Source organism: Rhamphochromis sp. 'chilingali', assembly GCF_963969265.1.
Source record: "Rhamphochromis sp. 'chilingali' genome assembly, chromosome: 10".
NCBI classification, from domain to species: Eukaryota; Metazoa; Chordata; class Actinopteri; order Cichliformes; family Cichlidae; genus Rhamphochromis; species Rhamphochromis sp. 'chilingali'.
In genome coordinates this window covers 9,565,192-9,590,045 of record NC_137937.1, presented here as the reverse complement: position 1 = coordinate 9,590,045, position 24,854 = coordinate 9,565,192, and the positions used below count along the sequence as shown (strand labels likewise).

General features: G+C 39.9%; 1 protein-coding gene across 1 annotated transcript in view; it reads right to left on the bottom strand.

The window, feature by feature from the left end:
• nsmfb (NMDA receptor synaptonuclear signaling and neuronal migration factor b) overlaps positions 1–24,854 on the bottom strand; it is a 74,417-nt gene that overhangs the window by 17,239 nt on the left and 32,324 nt on the right. The window contains exons 5-12 of the mRNA XM_080893543.1: positions 17,268–17,320; positions 15,952–16,041; positions 15,271–15,398; positions 15,092–15,175; positions 9,388–9,421; positions 9,142–9,212; positions 8,340–8,419; positions 6,623–6,725 (exon numbers count right to left, since the gene is read on the bottom strand). Of these exons, the coding sequence (XP_080749669.1) occupies positions 6,623–6,725; positions 8,340–8,419; positions 9,142–9,212; positions 9,388–9,421; positions 15,092–15,175; positions 15,271–15,398; positions 15,952–16,041; positions 17,268–17,320 (643 nt within the window). The remainder of the gene's footprint in view (positions 1–6,622; positions 6,726–8,339; positions 8,420–9,141; positions 9,213–9,387; positions 9,422–15,091; positions 15,176–15,270; positions 15,399–15,951; positions 16,042–17,267; positions 17,321–24,854) is intronic.

Sequence of the window (24,854 nt, the reverse complement as noted above, 5' to 3'; positions counted from 1 at the left end):
GTTGCTCCACCGAGCGGGTCTCCTCGTCGCTGGGCTCCCCGACGTTCCCGGCCACCGCGCGCGCGTATGAGCGCGGCTTGATTTTAATACCGCTGATGACCACGTCGTTCGTACGGGTGTACTGCTCCAGCTCATCCACCCGCCGCTCGAGATCCATGATCCGTCTGTCCTTCTCGGCATTTTGGAGGCGTAGCTGTTTTACCTCCTCCAGAAGCCCCAGAAGCAGCTCCTGCTGCGCCCTGACTGCGGCCACGTCTCCGCACAGCGCTCCGAGGGAGGTTTTAATGTCCTCAACCTCCTCTGGTGTTGGGCCTTTCTTGGGTGGCATACTGAAGCGAGAGCACGAGGCGGCCACCACGAGGGACCCGGAAGCGGAATTTCTGATGATGGCGCCTGGCTAGGCCTGCTGGCTGATGGTGGAGCCTGGCTGTGGCCTGCTGGCTGATGGTGGAGCCTGGCTGTGGCCTGCTGGCTGATGGTGGAGCCTGGCTGTGGCCTGCTGGCTGATGGTGGATCCTGGCTGTGGCCTGCTGGCTGATAGTGGAGCCTGGCTGGGCCTGCTGGCTGATGGTGGATCCTGGCTGTGGCCTGCTGGCTGATGGTGGATCCTGGCTGTGGCCTGCTGGCTGATGGTGGAGCCTGGCTGTGGCCTGCTGGCTGATGGAGGAGCCTGGCTGTGGCCTGCTGGCTGATGGTGGAGCCATCAGCCAGCAGGAGCAAAAACCTTTGCTCTTTTCCCCAGCAAGGCTGAAGAACCAACAACAGCACAAGCACAAGCACAAGTAGCCCACATACTGGTTGAATCACATACTTTGTGCAAGTAGAAAGAATAGAATAAAAAATTTAATAGAAATATCCTTTATCATCCCTCATTTTGGTAAATTCAAATGTTGCAGCAGCGAAGTGACAGATTCATACAAAAGAAATAAGAGGCTGTACAGTACGAAACGGCACTGTTCACTGGTGTTGGTGTGGTGGCTCTGCACCTGCGTAAATCCATTGCCAGCTCCTTGGTTTTCCCTGCATTGATCAGGAAATGGTTCCGCTGGTACCAGTCCACAAAGTCCTGAATCCACTGTCTGCACTCTGAGTCATCCTCACCTGTAATGAGGCCAACTATGGCAGAACTATCAGAGGACTTTTGTAGTGTAGATGGCAGCCTGGATAGTTGATGGAGAAGTCTGCAGTGCAGAGGGTGAACAGTAACAATGCCAGCACAGTTCCCTGCAGGGCCAGCCCTTTGACCTCATATACTGTGGTCAGCCAGTGAGGTAGTCCAGCATCCACTGTGACAGATGGAGGTCCACTCCTGACAGCTCTAGCTTGTCCCTCAGATGTCCAGGCTGAATGATGTTAAAAGCACTGGAGAAATTAAAGAACATTATCTTCACAGTGCTTCCACGCATCTCCAGGTGGGTCAGACCTTGGTGCAGGAGGTAGATGATATGGCATCATCCACTCCAATGGTAGGCTGGTAGGCGAACTACAATGGACCTCACCAGGGGACTTTCGAGGGTCTTCATCAGATGCGAGCTGAGTGCTACCGGCCTATAGCTGCTGAGGTCCTTTGGCTGTGTGGTCCTCATCACTGGTACCACACAGAAGGTTGTCCACAGCTGTGGTACTTTACCCAGATTCAGGCTCATGTTGAACATGTACCATACAGTTGGTCTGCACAGCACCCTGATATTTTGCTGCTCGTTCCCCACCTGTGTTGAAAGGGATAGGATGGTGGTGGGGGAGGTGGGCTATGGGATGGAGTATTCTGAAGCAGAGGGGCTGGGTGATGGCTAAGAGGTGTATAGTCATGGGAAGAAAAGCAGGCACTCGTTGAAGATGGGAGGTTTGCAGCAGAGATGATTGGGTCTGAGGGGTAAGTGTCTGTGGGTGGGTGAATGAGCTGAACCAGTTCTTCAGATCATTCACCCACCCTAAATCTCCTAGAGCCTGGGAGTTTGGTTTGTGATTTGAAATTGTTTTCAGCCTCTTCCAAACTACACTGATGTTGCTCTACTGCAGTTGGTTGTCCACCTTCTCAGCTCCTTCAGCACAAGTCCCAGCTCCTCCTTATTTCCTGACCTAAAGTCTCTCTTCTTCTGCTTAAGGAAAGCGTTGATTTCAGGGTTAATTCAGGGCTTGTTATCGGAAAAACACTGTAACTTCAAGAGGGGCACAGTGTTATGCCCCTGTGTGATTTAGTCTGTTATGCTGTCAATATCCTCTCTGTGATGAGCACAGAGCTCTTCCCACACAGTAGAACTGAAGCAGTACCTCAGAGCTTCAGTCTCCTCAGACTCTTCACTGTGCGCAACACAGCTGATTCTCTGTGTACAAGGCGTTTATACACAGGCTGGAGATGAATCAGGTTGTGATTGCCCCAGAGGAGGGAGAGGTGATGAGCTGATGTTGGCATACAATAAGTCTAGTGTTTTATTGTCTCTGGTTTGGCAGGTTACATATTGGGTGAAGGTGGGCAGAGTGGAGGACAGGGAGAGATGATTAAAATCCCCAGAGATCAGAAAAAGGGCCTGAAGATACTGTGTTTGAAATCCGCTGGTAACAGTTTGGATAACAGGAGAGGACACACACCGTTATAACGGTAACATGTGTAAACTCCCACGGTAGATAATATGCCCTCATGCTAACAGCTAGAAGCTCATTGTCCTTACTTCAGAGGACTTACTTCCTACCTGCTTCCCTTTTACAGTTAAGCACCCAGAATTACACCATCGATCAATTAAAACACAGCCAGACCCCCTCTTCTCTTCCATACCTTACTCCAACCTTTTTTGCGCCACAGACCGGTTTATGCCCGACAATATTTTCACGGACCGGCCTTTAAGGTGTCGCGGATAAATACAACAAAATAAAACTAGTACCGGTACCGGAAAAAAGAAGATTTATTCATAACACACATGAAAAGACCCAGGAAAACTGAGTTAACGATAAAAACGATGACAAAATAACGCTGAAAACCGATAAAAACCCTGAAAACCATACATTTCACACCTGAGCCTCAACTTTCGCGGTCCGGTACCAAAGGACTCACGGACCAACATAGTTGAACAAATTAAAAATTTTAAAAACATACGGTTTGTGACAAAACAGCAGTTACGTAGTATTTCATGGTTCTAAAACTCCTGTTTTTATTGAGTTGGATTAATCCTAACTCTAACCCTATTTTGGAAAACATATAAAACAGACTTCTTTTTTATTTTTTTTTAAATGTAGCTAATGTTTGTTGTGTTTCAGTTGAGTCTATACCTCACTGGGTCAGGCTTGTTTTGGCAACCAGTCATCACCATAAACCCATTTCATATTGATGCTTGGTAAGGTCAGTTTGAACTGAAAAAAAAAATCCCTTTAATACTATGTGGGTCAGGCTTATGTTGTGAAAAAAAAAGCAATTTCATGTACTATTGCTTATGTAGTGGCACCCTGGTTTAGTGGTTAACTCATTTCCCAGTCTCAAATCCCCAATGTGAGACTGGGAGGAGACACAAACCTATCCTATATACTTAGTACTACTCCCAGGCCTGGATTAATGGGATAATTGTGTCATGGAGGCCAAACTCTGTCAAACATGCAGATCGATCCATACTGTGATCGCCCATTAGTAAAAATAATGTCTTCTTTAGCACACTATTGTTTGCTGTCCTATCACTTGCAATGTATGTACTCGCCATAGCTGATTGGCTTTCTTTCTATAATTCTAAGTTAAAGTATGGTGTTGTAAAGTGATGACATAATTTGTCTGACATTGTGTATGGTTTGTAAGCTGTTAAGTAACATGAAAACAGAATTTCAGGTAAAATCTAACTCTTTAAAATCTTCCTAAAGGAGGAGAATTAATACGATCTCTACGGATTGGCTTTGGAAACCCTTAAATAAGATGGCTGATAACAGAATAGTAGAGCTATAAGGACTGATGAGTGGGGTGGAGCATCTTCTCAGCTCAGCTCCGTCAGTCAGTCTATTAATAGTGGCTCTCCAGCTGAGCCTGTAGGAGCACACACAGGCAGCAGCAGGGGGAAAATTGTTAAATGCAGCGAATAAGCCCTTCCTTGCCACCGCACGCCAAGCCCACCCTCTTTGTCTTTGAACTGAATCACCGTGAATGAGAAGCCAAATGTCAGAGGGAGTGTTATAGTACGCTGCTGGATGTTCTAGAAGGTACACATCCAACACACAATTAAACAATGATTCCAATAAATATGTCAGAAGCTGCATTTTGAAGCATTATGCATTACTTTCCAATTAGCGCTAACATGTTGTTGTGATTTCCATAAAATAAATCAAGAGTGGATGGAGATTAATGGCTCGCAGGCTCACAGAACTCCACTCAGGATGGTTTCACTTTATGCTTCAAGACTCTGAGGCTCAAAATGTCGACACTGTTGAAACTTAGAAAACACATCAGATCTCAAAGGGGAAAACATCATGCTGGATAGAAACACCGATATGGACTGGGAAATGTGTTAAATGGGTTGAAAGGATGCCACATCGCTTGATAGAAAATAAAATGGTCAACCTACAGAGAGCTGAACTCAAAGACGCCCCAAAAATCAAAGTGAGAAATTGCTTACATTTCACTGCAGCAACTCAAAATGGTAGTTTGTAGGACCCGCATTTTGTGTCCTGAGGGATCTCCATCCAGATGTGGACAAGAGCATCACTGAGCTCATGGACAATCTAAAGTGCAACCTGGCAGCATCGGATGGACAGAAACAAAATGTTCCATAGGTGTTCTGTTGGATTTATATCAGGTGAGCATGGGGGTCAGTGGAATTAATTCCTTCATCCTCCAGAAATTGCTTGCATACTATTGCCACATGAGGCTGGGCAGTCACGTACCAGGAGGAACCCAGGACCCACTGTACTACAGCAGGGTCTGACAATGGGTCCTACCTGCCATTAGGTATGATCCGATACCTAATAGCAGTTGGTGCTGTTGCCTGCAGAGATCTGTGCATCCCTCTGTGGATATGCCTCTACAGGCCGTCACTGACCTACTACCATATTGGTCATGCTGAATGATGTCATTACTGGCATAACGTTTTCCCGGCTCCTCCTCACTTTCACACGGGCTCCAAGGTGCCAGGCAGTGAGCACAGGACTCACTAAAGGATGTTGGATCCTTAGACCACCCTCATGAAGTGTCAGAGGCATTCACACCAGTGGCATGCTGGAGGTCACTTTGTAGCTCTTGCAGTGCTCAACATTATCCACCTTGCACAAAGATACTTCTCGGTGTTGTTTCTCATTGTTAGAGAATAATACAAGTAGGAATTTAAATTTTAAAAAGCTGTATGGTTTTCAACTTCTTGGCTGTGTGACACAGTTAAATGGAAACAGATTTACAAAAGAAATGTTGAAGTACCATAATCAAGTGGCTCATTTGTCACTCATGATTTTACTGAAGAGTTGAAAAATAGCTGCATGCTATACAAAATATCTCAGGGGAGAGATAGAGAAGCTGTAACCTCCTTCAAATGTCATATGCAATAACATCAGTGTCACAGAGTCACTGCTATAATGCTGCCATTTAGTTTTTAATTAAGTTATGATTAAGCTTAAGTAAAAAGTAAAAAGTCCATTTTGTTTTTGCAATATGTACAAAATATCATCATTCATCAATATGTGTATTGTCTTAATGCACTTGAAATTATTTATAAATTTCACCATAATATGCCACCATAATAAGTTTTATAATTTCTGCAGTTACTTGGTTCCACTCCCATCACAGTTTCACACAGTTTTTGAACACTAGATTTAAGATCATTTAAGGTAAGTGTTCATTTCAGCTCATATTTGTGCAGTGAGGAAACAATTGCCTTTATGAGTTTTTACTACCATGGGGCAAAAGAATACTGCAGTAAGCAAATGCCACAGTAATCGGCATGTGGAGATGGGTTTGCTGAATATTTTAGTGTGTGAGCACGTTTCATGTGCATATGCTCCATGCGATTGTATCTGCATATGGTAAGTGTCTGCCTGTCTCTGTGGGGGATAGGAGGGTTGGGGCAGGTCAATGTTTAGGTACTGATGTGAAAAAAGTGTATCAGTGTAGTGCGTGCAGTGTAATTAAGTAGGTGTCAAAAGATTTTATTTTCCTGTCATTCCAAAGTGCTGTGTATGCTTTCTTTACCCCACCAAGCACGCACTCTCTCTCTCTCACACACACACACACACACACACACACACACACACACACACACACACACACACACACACACACACACACACACACACACACACACACACATTTATGCTGTGTAGTAGAATGAGATCTGGATGAGCAAGCTGGGGGGTGATGGTAAAGTTGGAATTTATTCCTTTGCATCTAAAATTCCTATTTGCTGTTCATGTGCAAAAACTTTCCTGCAGTGACCTCATTAGACATTGTGAGAAGCTGTGAAATCAAGAAGTAAGAAAACAAAAAACATAATTTCTCTGCATGTGCCTATAGACAGTATCTGGCTGGGAGTGCGTGTGCGTGCATATCTGTGGTATCAACTAAGCATGCTGCATATGCATGCAGACAGTTTTGGTCCACTTTTGCACTGAGTAGCGGACTATGGGGCTCTTACTTGTTCTCGAGGATACAAGCAAAGACAGCTACCTTTTCTCCATTAGCACTTCCCAGCACATAGCAGCCCATAATGTGGATGAGGTTGGGCTCTGGGTTCAGCTTGCTCATCAGCCTGCTGAGTCGCCGCCAGAACCTGGTCACACAGGAGAGGTGAGAGGTGAGGACAATCAGCATAGGTAAGGGTTAAGGTTACGATAAAATACTATTTATTGCCAGTGTTTAAACAGATTAGCTTGCAGATTAAGAAGTAACTCTTTTTTTTGCTTTCAATAGCCTGTGTGATTTTTTTCTATTATAATGCAGATTTGATGCTTATGGTCTGTCAATAGTGAGCAACACTGACTAGACCTGTGTTACAAATAAAAACCTGTAATCAGTAAGCTGACCAGCTCTCAGCATAACACAGACTCAAACTAGACTTCCCTTATAAAGACCAAATATTATGGTGCTTTAGGTACCGTATTTTGGTAGTACAATGTTAATGACAATGTCACCAAATTGGGATTCCACCCACTTGGGTGGTTTTAAGGTTAAGCTAAAAGCTTAAAACTACAAGTGCACTCAAGAATGCATGTATTACACCCTATCAGACCCCATACCTTTAAAGACAGTCACCTCCACAGTAGTCAACCGTGGTGCACATTAAGACTACTTAAACTTTCTTTTGCATAATACTATCTAAAACAGATTACTGCAAAGCTGAAGGACCCTGCTAAAACGAAGAAGCAAGAAGTTGAGGTGTCTGCCTATGGTTAAGGTTTTCAAAGTGGGTTTACATGAAAAACAGTCATCATATATTTAAATAACAGTCTTAAATATTTAAAAGTTAGATAACAGATAGCTAAAATACTCAATCTAAGGACAAAACGTTTGTTCCTGTTTCAGTCGTATTTGCCTGCCGTGTTATCTTGTAACTGCAAAAAAAACAAAACAAAACAAAAAAACCCTTCAAAGTCCAATAGAGATCAGGAGCAGAATCTCAGCTCACACATGAAAATATACTGGTGTGTGTGTGAGCAAATTAAAAAGAAAAGTGGGAATGAAAAGTTAATTTGTTTCATTAAACCACTATTAATGCAAACTGCATGTGGCCTGGAATAACTCTAATGCACTTTATATATTTTATTTTTATTGATGTCTGTTCCAATATTTTCTGGTCCCAGGCCTCTTGATGGTTCAATACTCCAAGTAATGATTAAGTTTGTAACAGCAGATGCAAATCAGAGTATTTTCTTTCAAGTTCAAATTTCAAATGCCATTTGAAATGAATATTTTCAGACCACAGCAAGGACCGCAGTCTTGACTATGAGCATCCCTCTTTGCGAATCAGACTGTACTCATCTGAGCTGACACAGATCTTCTGTTGTTTTGTGTCCATTTGAATTTGGCAGTTGCGAATTTAACCACATTATCCTTTGAAGAATTTTCCTCTTGGTTTTGCTGTGGACATTTCCACAGCTGTATTAATTATATTCACAATGAGAGGAGCAGAACCCATTTAAATTAAACCATGTACAAAATGTAAAAAAAATTCTTTATGTTATGTTATGATGAACAATAAACGCTTGACTTATGACCTATAAGTTATAACCTATAACTTTACTCTTTTGCTACGAATGTAAAATTAATATTAATGCACTGGAGTGAATTCTGTCTCTTTTTTCCATTTCTTTTCATAAACTCACTGTTTGTTTCTTCACCCGTACTTTACAAAAAAACATATATCCTTCCCTCAGGTGAGACTTACTGGATCATATCTTCTTCTTTCTCCACCTTGGCAAAGGTTGCCACTTTATTCTTCAGCAGGTATAAATGTCCCGGACCTCCCTGCAGAAAGGTGTCTGTGTTATGATAGACAACGTTGTACCGTACGCTGTAGACTTGAAAACTGATGGGGTTATTCCATCGCATACACAAAACTGTGAAAATGTCTTGAGCAACTCCTCATTTCTTCATACTTATCTTCAAAGCAAACAGGCTTTTTAAATTGTTCTAGAAGACAGGCTCTCCAGGTTTTCTGAAGATTATTCAAAGTTAGCAGCCTTTTTGCAAAAACAAATCTTTTTTTTTTTTTTTTAGATAAATCTTTGAAAAATGTCAAAGATACCACAGGTCAACTGACATAAAATAGTACTGATGCAACAACAATACAAAGACATAAAAACATTGAATATCTCACCATAGTGTTCAATGTCCTTAAAAAAAACAAAGAAAAAAATTGACAAGTGGCAGACTGTGGTGCTATCCCTCAGCTTCCGAGTATTACCTGTATTTGAAAATTTTGTTGGAATTCTGATCCCAAAAAAAAAATCTGAAAAGGCTAAATTATGTGCATTAAAATCCTGTCTGGACAGTACTATATAACCACTATTAATTGATGTGATGAAGAGAATACACACACTAATAATTTCATTCAGGGATATCACTTATCAGTCAGTTTGTAATTAGTGGTTAGAGGACTATTGTGACTTAATAGAATGCTATTTTAAAGGGACATGTGACACAATGATGTCAAAATATTTTCATACTCTGTCTTCGTTTTCACTCACCTGGCAGAAAATGAGCATGTTCCAGATTTTACAGCCTTTCCTGTAGGCAGTCAGCTTCTTCTCGATCTCCTCTGGGTGAGAGAGAAAGAGAGGTGTCACTTTTCCCACTCAGCCGTAGAAAAACAATGAGTCATCTGTGCACTCCAGCAAGATGAAACTTATTCCACCCTCATCCTGTCCACATTTACGCAGAGTAATTTTCACTTGAGGTCTAAAATTAAAAAAGAAAACAAGTATTGCACTCACCCAGAATGTCATCAAATGTGGCATGTTCATGGTCCTTTAAATAAAATGGAGAAAAACAAAATTATTCATTCAAAAACTGAATCTAAAAGGACAACAAGCTTTTTTCTGAGTGCTGACTCTAACAGATTACAACATGATACACTTTAACACCTAATAGAGTCTCTATTCTGTACAGCAGCGCAAAAGTTCCTCAGGTAAGGACCCCACCAAACAGTAAACCTGGAGAATAATAAGTTGTTAATGATAAAAATACCAATCAAATTTACAGTACACAATAATATAAGTTAATGATGATATTTTAGGCTAACTTCTTCTATCTTTTCAAACCACTGAGTGAGATTTGTTTCTGATTAGTTAGCTGTTGCTGTATCTTTGCTAATATCTATCCACCCGGGTCACAGGGGCAAGAGCCCAAGATGAGAAGACCAGGCCTTCCTCTCCCTGGCCACTTCCTTCAGCTTGTCCGAGGGAACACCAAGGCGTTCCCAGGCCAGCTGAGAGATATAATCTCTCCAGTGTGTCCTGGGTCTGCCCCGGGGCCTCCTCCTGGTGGGACATGCCCAGAACACCTCACCCAAGAGGCACCCACCCAAGATCCCCGAACCATCTCAACTGGCTCCTTTTGATGAGGAGGAGTAACGGCTCTACTCTGAGCCCCTACTGGTTGGCCAAACCCCTCACCCTATATCTAAGGGAGAGGCTAGCCACCCTTCGGAGAAAGCGCATTTCCATCACTTGTATCCGTGATCTCATTCTTTCGGTCACCACCCAAATGTTGTGACCATAGATGAGGGTAAGGACGTAGATCGACTAGTAAACCAAGAGCTTCACTTTTATCCTTGCTCTCTCTTCATTACAATGGACCGGCACAAAATACTTAAACTCATCCACTTGGGACAGTAACTCATACCTGACCCAGAGTGGACTCTCACCCTTTTCCGGCTAATGGCCATGGCCTCAGAATTCTCATTCTTGTCGCTTTACATTCAAGATTCTCCAGTCTGAGCTGGAGGCCACCACCTGATGAAGCCAACCAAACCTCATCATCTTTAAAGAGCAGCGTTGACATTTTGAGACCACCTTCCAAGGGACTCCTTCTTCAGAATGAAGGCTTCAAGGTTCAAGGTTCTTTATTTGTCACATGCACATGCATGCTCCCTTCACCTGCAATGTCAGGCAAGTCAGAGTCGAGTCTCAAGTCACTGGTGTAAAAGTCCGAGTAAAGTCACAAGTCTGAAATTTTGAATTTCAAGTCCTTTCGAGTCTTTAAAAAAAAAAAACGAAAAAAAAGAATGTTGCAGTCAGGGCCGGCCCGTGGCATAGGCCGTATAGGCAAATGCTAAGGGCGCCGTCCATCATTGAAAAAAAAAAAAAAAGCTGGTACTATTATTTCTAAATACAAAAAATAATCCCACGTTAATTAAAATGCAAAGTAAAGCTTATTTAATAGAAATATTATTTGTTACAACATTACGCCCCCCCCTCCCCGCACGGTGCGCCCCCTCCCTTCCCGTATCATGGTTCCTTTTGGACGTCACCACATCAAAAAATCAACACAAGGTGTCAAAACGGCCAAAACTGTCAGGTGCCCAGGGAAGAAAAAAGAGAAAAGAAGAGGAGGAGAAATTTCGTTTTTTGGGTGTAATAGTAGATGAAAATTTGACATGGAAATCTCATATTGAGTATATTAGAAAGAAGATGGTCAAAAGCATTTATATTTTGGGAAATTTAAGAGATTTATTAGATCATAAAACAATGCGCATTTTATATTTTTCATTGTTTTTCTCATATTTTAGTTACTGTGTTGAAGTTTGGGGGAATACATATGAGAATACTATAAAACCTCTAAACTTATTACAGAAGAAAGTGATACGAATGATTCATAACATTAAATATAGAGAACATACAAATAAATTATTTATAAAATCAAAATGATTAAAATTAGGAGATTTAGTGAAATTACGGACACTATTAATTATGTTTAAGGCTAAAAATAATATTTTGCCCTTTAAGTTACAAAGAGTATTTTTAATGTGTTCAGGGGGAGAAGATAGCAGAAGGAAATTTTATTTTAAGCATCAGTTAGCTAGGACTACACAAAGATTAATGAGTACAACGGTTAGGGGTATACGACTGTGGAACTCTCTTCATTATAATTTAAAGAATTGTATAAGTTTACATTGTTTTAAAAAGTGTTACATGCTTAAAACGATAACTCAATATGAAGAATGCGAATGAAATTGGAGTTCATTGAAAATGGATCCATTATAATTTTTTGTTTTATTTATTTAATTTTATTTTTCTCCTTGTTACTATGTGGAGTGGTATATTTGTTGTTTGGTTTGGGTTAGGACCGGAGAGAAATGTTAATATTAGTTTGTTCCCTGATTTTTGGTGCCCACTTGTAATATAAGTTGGAATGTAGATAGGGGGCGGGGTTTAATAAGAATATTTTCTTCTTCCTGCTCCTTTTCACACATGGTTGTAGTGCTTTATTGATAGAAAGTGTGGTTGGTTTGTTTGATCTGTTGTACCAAGTGTGAAAAAAATAAATAAATGAAATGAAATTTATTGTATTTCATATATTCATTTTTTATTTTTTGTATTCATTTATTTATTCATATATATTTTTTTATCTTGTTAATTATTCTGATTGTGAATTTGCTTTCTTTAAGTAAAAAAAAAAAGGTCAAAGACAAAGCTATTCGGTTTCTTGTGAGTACATACACTACACTGCCGATGTAGGGGGGCACCACCTAAAATCTTGCCTAGGGCGCCAGATTGGTTAGGGCCGGGCCTGGTTGCAGTTATATGCTAAATGTAAATATTAGACCATGTAATTTTTAAATCTGTGTTTTTCTCAACACATGACAAAATAGTGAACGTAGAAAATATACACAAATTGTGAAATTGCACCTCTTTAAAATGCAGCTCAATTAAACCTAGCTCCAAGAATAATTTTCACCGACAGTTCTGAGATAAGCTGCATGTTATTCTTGGATGCGCTTGTAGGACCGGCTTTAAAATCGCATGACAAAAATATCATACACATTAAAAAAAAACTGCATCACCAACGTAGCCTGGAAAACATTTGCTAGTTAGATGAAGTCAGCTATCTCATCCTAGCATATTTATATGCATATTTATAATCATACGGTTCTTGGAGTGAGTGCATACGCTCGTGAAGTTTAGTAACTTCCGGTCACTGCAACAAGCCCAGGTACAGTTTACCGACGGATGGGTACAGGACCTTGAAATGCACCGTGTAGAACGAAAGACCATCGTACATATCATAAGTTTACCAGTCTCACAAATCGTCTTCATAAATACACATTCGTTAACCGTTTATTAATAGGACCTTTGAGCTCAATGGTAATTAATTAGCAGTGGAAATAATTTCTGGTAGCATCACAGAAATGTAGCAGTGACAATAATATTGTATGCTGTAATCGTACTGGGCAATTAGTGATACAAAACAACTGTTTTATCCTGTGAATAAAAGTATGTTTTTGTCAATGTACCATGGTAATAACAGAAGCGAAACGCAATATTATGTCAGGACAATTCACTATTTATGCACAATAAACAAAGGAGCATAGCGTGACAATTTCTGTTCAGCGCCAGACTTGCTTGTAACCTATATCACCAATTATGTTATGAAAATGACGTATTAACTACAACAGCAGACTGACCTTCGTGTAAATGCTTGAGCAGACTAACCTGTGAGCTGGAGGGTTCTGGGACGTTATTTTTGATCTTTGAATGGCTGCAATCCAGTCGCCTCTTTGTTACTTCGGAAACATGGCTCGAACAATTTCTCTTCAACGACGTAATCTGATAACAACCGATCTCTTTACCCGTCGGCTTCCCGTGGCTGTCACGCGACCGGCTATTGCAGTTAATAATACAACAGCTTCTTGCCATTTTTGTGTTTCTTTTTATCGCTGTATAACTGATTTCAATTGAAAGCCTGCGTGCGCTAGTACCTCTTGCCACGAGTTCCCAGAATCCTTTGCGGTTCTACCCGTGAATGACGTCACATTTTCAATCTCTATATAATATGCATGTTAAATTTTATATTTGGGGTAAAATATCAAGTCTTTTCAAGTAAACCGGTTCAAGTCCAATTCAAGTCCCAGGTCATTGGTGTAAAAGTCCAAGTCAAGTCACAAGTCTTAGAACATTTTTTCAAGTCAAGTCTAAAGTCATAAAATTAATGACTCGAGTCTGACTCGAGTCCAAGTCATGTGACTCGAGTCCACACCTCTGCCATGAACTCATCAGAAAAGGGTTTCCTGAAGTCAAAGAGTAAGGCAGCTGAGGAGCCAATTTCCTAAAGATTTTGATACAACTGGAAATATTTTTGTAAGGTTGACACTGCACTACAAGAGCAATGCATGTCTCACTGTCTTACTTGATTTCTTTTAGTTAACTGTCATGTAGTTTGAGGATAGGCTAAATGCTAACTCATATCAATATTTAACACAGTACCTATCTTAAAATTAAAACTCAACTAATCTCTCTCTAATAGAATTTAACAAACAAACAAATGAAATAAATCTAATGGTTTAGTCAGGAGAATTCATGGTCTTATTTTAGTGTGGTAGCATATGAATATTTGCTAATTAGCTCTAGTTGTTTGGGGCATATGGATAATGTAATAAATAAGTTAATAAACCAGAACAGTGGACAAAATAAAATGACTTGATACTGCTAAAAAAGGAAAAGCCAACATATTGAAATTTACCGAGATAGGAACATAAATTTTCATGGAAAATTCCACAGCAACCTGACCAGCAGTCACCGAGATGTTTCAGCAGAAAACAGAAAACCAAATGGACTCTTTAGTGTTGCTAGAAAGGTCGGGAAACCATGGTTCTATAATGAACTGTCATTTAGAACCAAAAAAAAGAAGACATTTGTATTTTGGCAGTACTTGAAAGAACGCTGCACTTTCCGTCGTATAATTCTCTTTACTGGAAAATGCCAGCTGGTACACAGCAAAGGAGTGCCTTTATATTTTCATCTGAGCAGACAAACAACATGGTGCCACTTAGCAGAACCTCAAAGCCAGGCTGTGATGAGTCTGTATTTTGCTGAGGAGACATGTCACTTCAAGTGGATGATTGACGGTGCTTTTCTACACTCGAACAAAAATGAACTCTGAGCACTTGACTGAACGAATCATTTACTGAGCTTCCATTTGATCTTTGCTTTTAACTTTCAAACTAGAAGCTACTGGAAGTTTTAAAAAAGTCATTAAAGTTTCTAAATTGACTAAAATGTCAGTTTTATCCACAAATGGATTTGTATGAAATTTAATACAGATTTTCAAGGTACCCACAGAATTCTAGTAATGTTGTCACCTGACTTCATCTAATGGTACTAACAGATGTCACTGTTGCATGCAGCGTATTCGAAAAAGATGAGATGGTTTTACTAAACAGACCACTCTCAGCACAGATTGCACAGAGAAGTTAAAACACTTATTTAAAGGCTCCAACCATTTGTATTTCAGCCAAATTTATGTTGGCTGGCTTGCTTTAAAAACCCAACAACCTGCCAGGGACAAGATTAAAAAAAAGTCAATCTTAACACTTATCCATCAGCTCCTGTGGCATCTCATCAAGAAACAACACCAAATAAAAAATCTACCAGTCAATCAAAATCTATATGTAGTGGAAACTCACTAGCAGATACTCACATAAAGGATGGGGATGATGGAGGGGTCGTCCCTACGAATTATGTTGGGAACATATTCAGCCTTTGGGACCTTGGAAGATATCAGCTATGGAGAGAAGAAAAGCATGCAGATAGACTTTGATTGCACATATATTCAAACTTCATTAATCTATATGTTAATTTAATTGCCAGGAACTTCACCATGATTTTGGGAGGGATAAAGTCTTCTCCGTCGCAGGCCACTCTTTCCATTTCCCTCTCCTCCTCCCAGTCGGCATCCTCGTCCAGCCCTTCATCCAGCGTCCCTGAGGAGGTCTGAAGCTCGCCACCTGGTTCACACATGGGAACAAAGGGCGAGATGAAAGGATAATACACAAACAAGATTAGTAGAGCGGGGTGCTCCATTTGAAAACGCTGCACCTGTTATTTTCTTTTCCCAGCACAGAGGGGAGAAATGGAGGAGTTAAAAACAAACGGCACACGACACAAAAGGACACAATAACAGGCTCCTTATCTGCCCAGCCAGATACAGACAGATACAACACAAAACAACAGGCAGATGGACGACAGGCCGCAGGATGAGTAGAGCTGTGCGGATGGATGGTAACAGTTGAGTAGTGGTACGCAGAATAAAGCATACTTTAAAAATGGCAATATAAAATAAAAAGAGACAGCATGTTTGCGTGACAGGGCACCTGTCAATCAGTGTTTGTTCTTGTTTTAATGTGTGTGCAGCCTTATTATGCTTGAGTGCAGTTGTCTGTGTGCTTACCTGTAGGTGTTTATACATACATGTGTAAGAAGCCAAGTTTAAGAAAGGCCTAAGGTATATATTGTATACCGTGTGTTTGCTTGTGAATAACTAAGAGAGCATGGACTCACTGTCTCTGGATTCATGCAGTGACTCAGGCTTGACGGGGGTGGGGTCACTCCACGAGCGGCTGAAGCTCTTGGCTCGACGATCGACGAAGGCTGATGAAGTTGGGGGGAGGCAGAGAATGACTCACACGCACACATATATACAGTCTCCAAAGGATAATCAAACCCAGTAATCAAGAGCTCTGTCTTATTGACCTAGCTTGTGAATCAGTCAATTCCATTGTCCCGGTTGGATATCAGGTCATGTTGCTTCATATTAACAGAACAGTAAGAGTTTACATTGTATTAGCAAATGGTTGATCATTTTTCAGTTTTTCTGTTGTCTTAATGATTCCAAGATAAAAAAGTCATTAAAATTAAAAAAGTTGTTTAAACGAAATTGCAGTAATGCACTTTTAATTTATAGATATCGTTATATACAATTTAATACATATTGATTTCTTTTATCAGTATTTTTAAGTAGTTCAGACTCTCTGCACACCTGATAGGTGTGTAGAAGGTAGAAAAGGGTTAAAAAGAAATATAACCTCCACCACACACTTTCTTACTTAACACCATTTCACTGAATCGTGCTGTTTCAGTGCAACTGACCTTCATCAGATACAAAATGATTATTAACTGTTTTTTAGCATTTATTTCACAGATTTTCTATGAACATACCCAAAACACAAGTATCTTTAAATTATTAAAGCATTACAGCTGTATTTTGTTTTGTTTTGCTTTATGTTTGTATTTTGTAAATATTTAAACCATTTGTAATAAAAATGTATAAAATCTCATCATCAGAGTCTTGAGATTAGCCTGGTGGGAGTTCAAACCAAGGACGCTTTTTTCCCTTAATGTCAAATAACAATGTGAATATATTCAGAGGAAATACTTTACACATTAAAAAAGAAAAAAAAAACATATCAGATATTTCAAAAATAGCACATACTCAGAACTGCACAGCTAAACAAACACCACACGTAAACTAGCTGGGATTCTGTCTTGTTAAACAGAAATTGCCTTTCAGTTCAATATAGTGCACAATCAATATCATACAAATGGTACAAGTCTCACAACAATGAACAAATACAAAGACCGTCTAAACACCGCATAGCGATAAAATTACCATCAACTAGCAGTTTAAGGAATAATGTTTAGTATACTCTAACAAAATATATACACACGTCCACACTACTGATGCTACGTGCATAAAGCATGAAAAACATCAAATGAACATCCACTGTGATGTCATGGTACACACTCGAGAGCATGAATGCATGGTAGTGTTTTGACAATGCACACACATGCCAACAGAAACAAATGCAAAGACTCACTCTGGGCCTTCATCCTGCGACTGCCCACCATCCGAAGGTGCTTGCGAAAATTTCTATCAATTTAGAGAAAAAAAGAAGAAGACGAAGCATATTAAGAATATAAAAAAAATAAGAGAGAAAATGCTTCAAACTTAAAAACATACATAGAGAAGAACAGAGCAGAAGATGATGGGGCATCTTGATTAGGGTCAGGCTACTGATAAATTACCAGTGATCACATCTAAATATCCAGTGGGTGTTTTGTGCATATGGACTGAAATTCATCTAGGGTTAGGAAGTGGGGTGCTTAACATCAAAACATTTCATAGAATTGTCACCTGTTTTAGCCACTCAAATAGAAAATCATTTAAAAAAAATCCCCAACAACAAAAAAGTGGATGTTAATCGGGAATAGAGGACCAGGGTTTTAACAGTATATTTTATAACGTAAAAGGATTGGCTCTTTATATAGGGCCTTTCTACTCTACCCGAGCAGCCAAAGTGCTTTATACAACATGTCTCGTTCACACAAGCACTTTTCCCCTTATTTCAGTGTTTTCTATCCAACATTCACACTCCAATGGATGCATCAGAGATCTACTTGGGGTTCAGTATCTTGCATCCAGGGATCAAACCACCAACCTTCCAATTAGTAGAGACCTGCTCTACCCTCTGAGCTGCAGCCACTCCCCAACTTTCAAGCTACCATTGAAAATTACAAATGTCCAAAAGCTTCATCAGTTCACCATGGTTAATAATCACAATTACATTTGTGTACTACATACTTCACTGACAGTGAGCTGGTGTTTGAGGTGAACCATTCCAGTTCATGGCAGATGTCCGAACTCAAAAGCTCAAAACAGTAAACAAAGTCTGCAGTTTGTTGTTTATTTTTCACAGTTTAGAAAAATCATCACAGTTTTCTTTGGATACATGATAAAATGGTAAAGAAAAGTTATTTTATTAAAATGAAGCAGACTTTTGCAAGTCTGCTTCATTTTAGTACAATATAGATTGTATTGTTTTTGCACGTCTTATCCACTGCAGATATGCAGCTGAGCTTCTTGGGGCTTAGACTCATGTCTATTCTTCTTCGTGCTTATGTGGATTCCCTCTGGTTACTCTGACTTCCTCCTATAGTCCTAACACATGCATGCTAAGTATAGTATAAAGGTATATAAAAGTCTTTTTTATGAAAATAAATAAAAAATTGAGATAAATTCAATGAAAATCAGATGGGATCAAACTGTCCCACTGACATCCTGAAATATGTACAAAAGTTTTCCGGATTCCATGAAATTCTCCCTGCTGCTTTGTTCTCGTGAAAACTGAATGAACCCAGAATCTCTGTTTCTTCCTTCACTTGTTTAGAAACATTACAACATTCTCATAATCACTTGATGTTGACTCCATTTTTGACTCCAACAATGTGACATAGAGGGTTCAAACTGACACCATAAGTGCATCTACTAAAAATCTTGGAGGAGTTCAAATCACAGTCACCTCCACCTCAAGATCAAGCTTAGAGGTCAAGTTTTGTGAAAATCTTATGAATGGCATAACTCAAGAAGGAAGTCACTTAGGATTTTCATATTTATACCAGGTTGAGGGTGAGCATTGGTGGCCACCAGTATTTGTGTGTGTGTGTATATATATATATATATATATATATATATATATATATATATATATATTTTTTTTTTGTAGTGCATTTTGTGAGAATACATTTTTCAATCATGTCTTAATTATTGTGAATCTTTTTAAATTTCTGCAATGTGCACAGTGTTTAAAGGCCTTTATGCTTACAAAACCACAAAGTTATCTTTTGAGAATATGGTTAAGTTTAGGCAACAGCCTAAACTTAACCATATTCTCAAAGGATAACTTTGTGGTTTTGTTTGTGGCATTGGTTTGCTTCTACTTCCTAGAGGTTAAGCCATAGATTCTATTTTGTTTTGTGTGTCTATTTTGTCTTCCTCGCTGTTGGGTAGCTAAGGTTGCCTATCTAGCTTTCTGAAAAAATCACATCAAAAATAGGATGAACGGGTAAATCAGTGTGTGGACTCTTCTGCTCTATGTAGTTGAGGCACATGGTACTGTGATAAGGTTCACGGAAACTGATGAGAATGGGTCGCAACCCTATAGCTAATTATTTATAATAAGCCCCACCTCTATTAAAGGTTGTCTGCCCCATATAGTATCTGTTTTTGGTGGCACTGCACAACACTGGGTGCACCCCGGACAGGTCATCAATCTGATGCAGGGGTAACATAGCAAAAAACTACCAACATAATTTTCTAGTTTCATCATGGCTAAATAGCAAAAAGAAACGTGCAAAAGCAAAATGCAAAGCTCACATCCCTACATGCACCATTTAAAGATATTTGAATCCAGAGCACAGTTGGAGGCAATCCAAAAACACCCCTGACATGTCAGTGTTGATTGCAGGAATGGTGAAGGCAGCGCCTAAAATAGAGAGATGACTCAGAGGAGAGGGGGACCCATCCGTCAGTCAGAGTTGTATTTTCATACTGTGTGACAACTAGCTTTTTAAATCTACCACCTGCACACCAAGATAATAAAGTCAAATTCCTGCCAGTATATGTATGTGTGAATTCATATTTCTGCAAATAAATCGCCCCTAACCTTCGCTTTCCTTCTGTGACCTTACAAAACACTTTGCAAAATTATCCTCATTAAACCATGAATAATTTAATTTTTGAAACTAACTGAGATGTACCTTTCTATTAAAAGCATTGCACTCTATGTGACACAGCTCGGTATGCACGCACGCACACACACACGCACGCACGCACGCACGCGCGCGCGCGCACACACACACACACACACACACACACACACACACACACACACACACACACACACACACACACACACAAGCTCATACAGCATATGGAATGTCTCAGCCTTGGTGGATGTGAGGCCCGTTGCCAAATATTGATCAATTCATTGGCTTTGACTGCCAGCCACAGAGTGCAGAGCTGCAGCAGTATATTGACAGACCCGTTTTTACACTTCAGTGTTCAGTGAGGAACATTTATTAAACCTGCCACCCACAGCCTCCACGATTCACGACACACACACACACACACACACACACACACACACACACACACACACACACACACACACACACACACACACACACACATGTGCGCCGGAGAATGCTTTTACGAGCCATGTGATTGCCCCGTAGGTAGGGATTGGAAGGCACGGTGAGTTCCTCATGCAGAGAGTCAAAATACACAAAGTGAATGTTCACCAGCAAACAGTCAGAGCAGAATATGGTAACAGGAAAAACACTTGAGTGCTGGGTTTACTGTGCGCTGGTTAGACATAGTCTATGGTGAAACATCACCCTATCAAGATTCAGATGGTCTAGATTAGAGTAACAGGAACATTAATACAGAAAGCATGATTAGATGTTCATCATTACTAGGAGATATTTTAATTTTCTTTTTACGTGGCTGACCTCACATCAAGGTCATCTTCTCTTGCAACTCTGAACTTTTTTCAGAGTTTTTTTAGGTCACGCCATAGAAGTCTGATCATGTTCCTTGGTAAATGTGACTGTGCAATAGAGAGTAGTTGTCCTCCAGTTTGTTGAAAAACAAAAGAAAAATGTTCATTTCATCGTGAGGAAGTGAATGGACTTACAAGTTGTGCAATTAGGACAGCTGGTAAATGAAAATTGTGTGGTCATACCAAAAACTTCTCAATGAAGTTCTGCTATCACAGAATGCATGCACCATAGTTCAGGTCATGTCCAGTGAAGTCAATGTGCCATAATAACCATTGTATTAACGATAAATTTAATAACTCTGCATAGCAACAGTTACTCAAAAAACACTTTTTATCCATAACAAGAACAGCAAAGAAACTATACAACAGAAAATGCAAATGCTATTTATGCTCTCCTCATAACAATGATAAGAAAAAATAAACTGGGCCAATAAGACATGCTTGTTATTACAGGGATATACATGTTAATGTGATCCCCCCCTGCTTTGTATTTTGCCAGTTCTCTTATCTGGAGATCATACTTGGCAAATAACACTCTCAAGGAAAAGAGCACATACAGCACTATCTTTCTGTTGAACAAAACCCCCGTCTTAAAAGACGATTTGGTGAATACAAGATCATAAAATTATCTTTTTTTCGCTTGCTTCAAGGCCATATTTCACAGGACTGATTAGTTAGCAACATCCCTCTCGCCGGTAGGCTAAGTGATTTTTAGCCAATTACAAGTTGAACTCGGTGGGTGGGGTTGTTAGCTAAGATGCAATGATTAAGAAATGGCGCAACTGATGTGTCTATGCAAGCTAATTTGTGATATGCACTGGTAATAGATATTTAGTTTTTAATGCACCTTCTCTGTGCATGTTGTGCCATCAGTTAACCCTTCGCGTGCCAGCATGAGTGCCCAGGGTTGCCGGCCCCTGGTCTACAACACTTGAAATATAAATAGAAACGAGGTTGAAAAGACTACGAAAAAAATTATTTTAAAATCGGATAAAAGGCATTTCTGTTCAAGAAGTTGTTTTCTTTGTTGGGTAATAGGGTAACTATAACAGCACCACACAGGACAGGACAGGGCACGGTACCTCTCCATCATGGTGGCTGCCTCCTGCTCTCTTTTCCGTCTCTTTCTCTCAGCAATGCCTCGGAAAGCCCTGCCGGGACGTCAAAGCATTAAGTTGTTTTGTTTGGAAATATAGGTTTTCGTTTTAGCTTCGCCTGACAGCAACCAAGGATTTTTTTGTCTGAACCCAATCTGACCCAAGGGCTAAAAAGCTCTACTATTACTTGCTATATCTGGTGAGCTTAGAAATTAATGCAGCTTTTAAGTTGATGTTTGTTATAAACAAAACTAACTAAAATGCCACACAGTAACAAAAGGAAACTAAAAAGCCCATAGGGTCTAGTTGGGTTCGGGCATAAAGTTTAGTTAGGGTGGTATGGGAAGACACTAAAGGTGTCAAAGGTGAGAGGTTTGAAGTCCAGTAGGGTTAGTGAGAGTTTAGTTAGCTTTGGTGAGTAGTTAAAGTTAGCAGCACAGGGACATCTAATCCACCAAAGGCAGAGGACATTGAGGATAATTGCATGTACACTCACGCACACACACTCACAAACTACAACCACAATGTAGGAAAAGACACTGAGGGAACAAAAGACGACTTTATATTCATTTAAATATGAATGTTAAATTCTTTTTTGTGCAGCTTCAACAGCCATTATGGGATGTATTGGTTTTTTTCTTGGTTGGTGGGGTCGTATTATTTTGTGTAGGTCTCAAAAGGTCAGGCCTAATCAAGACTTTTAGAACTTGTTGCCCTGGCTGTCTTCTGACCAATTTATCTCATCTTTATGAAAAGCCTCTAGGAAAGACTAGCTATTTCCTGATAGCACAGAAACTCATTGTGTTCCCTTACTTGTAGGAGGTTGAAAGAGAACCCAGTTAAACTTCAGAAATGGATTATCAGACCAGTGCTGAGATGTGACATCCTCTGTTTCACATTTTGATGTACTGAGAAATATTTCTGCACCACAATTTTTGCAACACATTATTAACCATTCTGCCAAGTGTGTAACAGTATGCCTACACCGAGGTGCCTTTCCCAGTAGGGACAGTAATGGTTCTGACAGGGCGTCAGACATAATGAGAATCATCTGTGACAGCGTATGTCAAAAACAAAGTCCGGTCCTACGGTCTGGTTTTCACCAACGGACAGACAGACAGGCAGGCAGCTGATGAGCCCTGGGATGACAAAACATGAGGCTGAATTCACTGGAGTCTGATTATTATCCAAAAGCTCTCTGCATTGCTATTGCAGAATTTTTCCCCCTCGTGAATTCACTCACGTTTTGTTCCTTCTCACTGCAAAAACAAACAGGTTGGAAGAGATGTTTCCTTCAGCCTGTCCCTCCTTCCACCATCTGCTATCACAAGTATATTTAAAAGCTGACAGCCTACTTCCTCTATTGTGCGATAAAGCAATCCTTTAAATTTTCTGCCAAATTTATCAAGCAGCCAGCAGAGAGAGAAGAAGAAAAACAGATTTTTCACTGTCTTTGGCAGTAGGCACATGCGGTTTTATAGTTTCAAACAGTGGTTTACATAAGCTTAAGCCTGTGAAGTCTAAGCCATCAAAGGTGAAAACACTAAAAGCAAAAGTGACCTACATATTCTGAGTTAAGGTTTGGGTTATTTGCTGATGATGGTGACTTAGACCTTAGAGAGTTAAATATGAGAAGATAAGTTATAATACTAAAGATCTGAAGATATTAAAGTATTGAAACTTAAGCAGTACTGGGGGCGGCTTTATGTCTGCTGACAGCTAGATTGGTAGTTGCAAATGAGAGTTAGCAAACATTTGAAAAAGTGTATGATCTAGAATTTCATCATGTCTCACATGATGCATGGTCACCTTAAAAGTTTACCAAGAAACTTGGGAAAAATGTTGTTTCCAGAATTTGATCAACCAAGTCCAGTAATCTAAGTTTAATAGGAGTTCCCAGTTTACCTTAATAGATGGAATCATTAGCAACCAAAAAGCCTTAGAGACTCTTGTTTATCTTTCTTTACAGTAAAGCCATACAGTCTACTTTTGACACCAGCAAGAACGGATATCACATGTGTGATCAACCTTATTAAAAAAAAAAGACTAAAATTATCACCTGGTCGTTGATTGGTCACATTGCAGTTTAGATTACTGCTTGTTCAAACACATAATGTATGAAAACGCTCATGTCCCTTTATTAAATTCCTTTAAATTCCTTTAAAGATAAGTGATTCACAGTCACATCCCCTGTATGTAAGTAATGGTGTTAGATACTGACTAGACAACTGTTTTTGCAGAACATAGTGATGTGACCATAGATTGCTGGGGCCAGGAAAATAATTTTCCCAAAGAGAAATGAGAAACTGGGACTGCTACGGATATATTCAGTCCAATTCTGCTCAATAGTAATTTTATTGGAAATGTTATCCCTTTATAAACCACTAATGGTAATAGTAGATGTTACAAGTAGATCCTAATTGTGACCCCTTGGGAAAATCAAATGCCCACACTTAGACTAGCTGGATGTTGCCACCAACCCTTCTTGTTTTTGAATTCCCATTTTTGAAGCCTCAAGCTGGGTCACCGAACTGTTCTCACCTTAACCTCTTTGAAACCACACATTATAATCTGGTTCTTACTCTGAAACCATCATCACAATATTTAAAAGCTGACAGCCTGCTAAAATACAGTTTACACTATCTTTTAGCAGGAGGCAGGTGTAGTTTCATAGAGTAAAAAAAAATAAAATCTTATAAAACAACCAAAGTGTTTTCGTGGAGATATGAATGTGACAGTATAGCTATGGAAGGGACAGGAAGCAAAATGTGCAAAGGACTGCACTGAGACATTACAAGAATGAAACAAAGGTTTCATTGGTGTTGTGAGGGACAAAAGAGGCAGGTGACGTGTGATTTAATCACATGATTTATAAAACACTGTAAAACGCTGTTCACTGCTTATAGCTAGTTAGCTATAGCTAACTTATCTCTGCAAGTTTTCTATAGTATTGTCTCCCCAAAAAAGC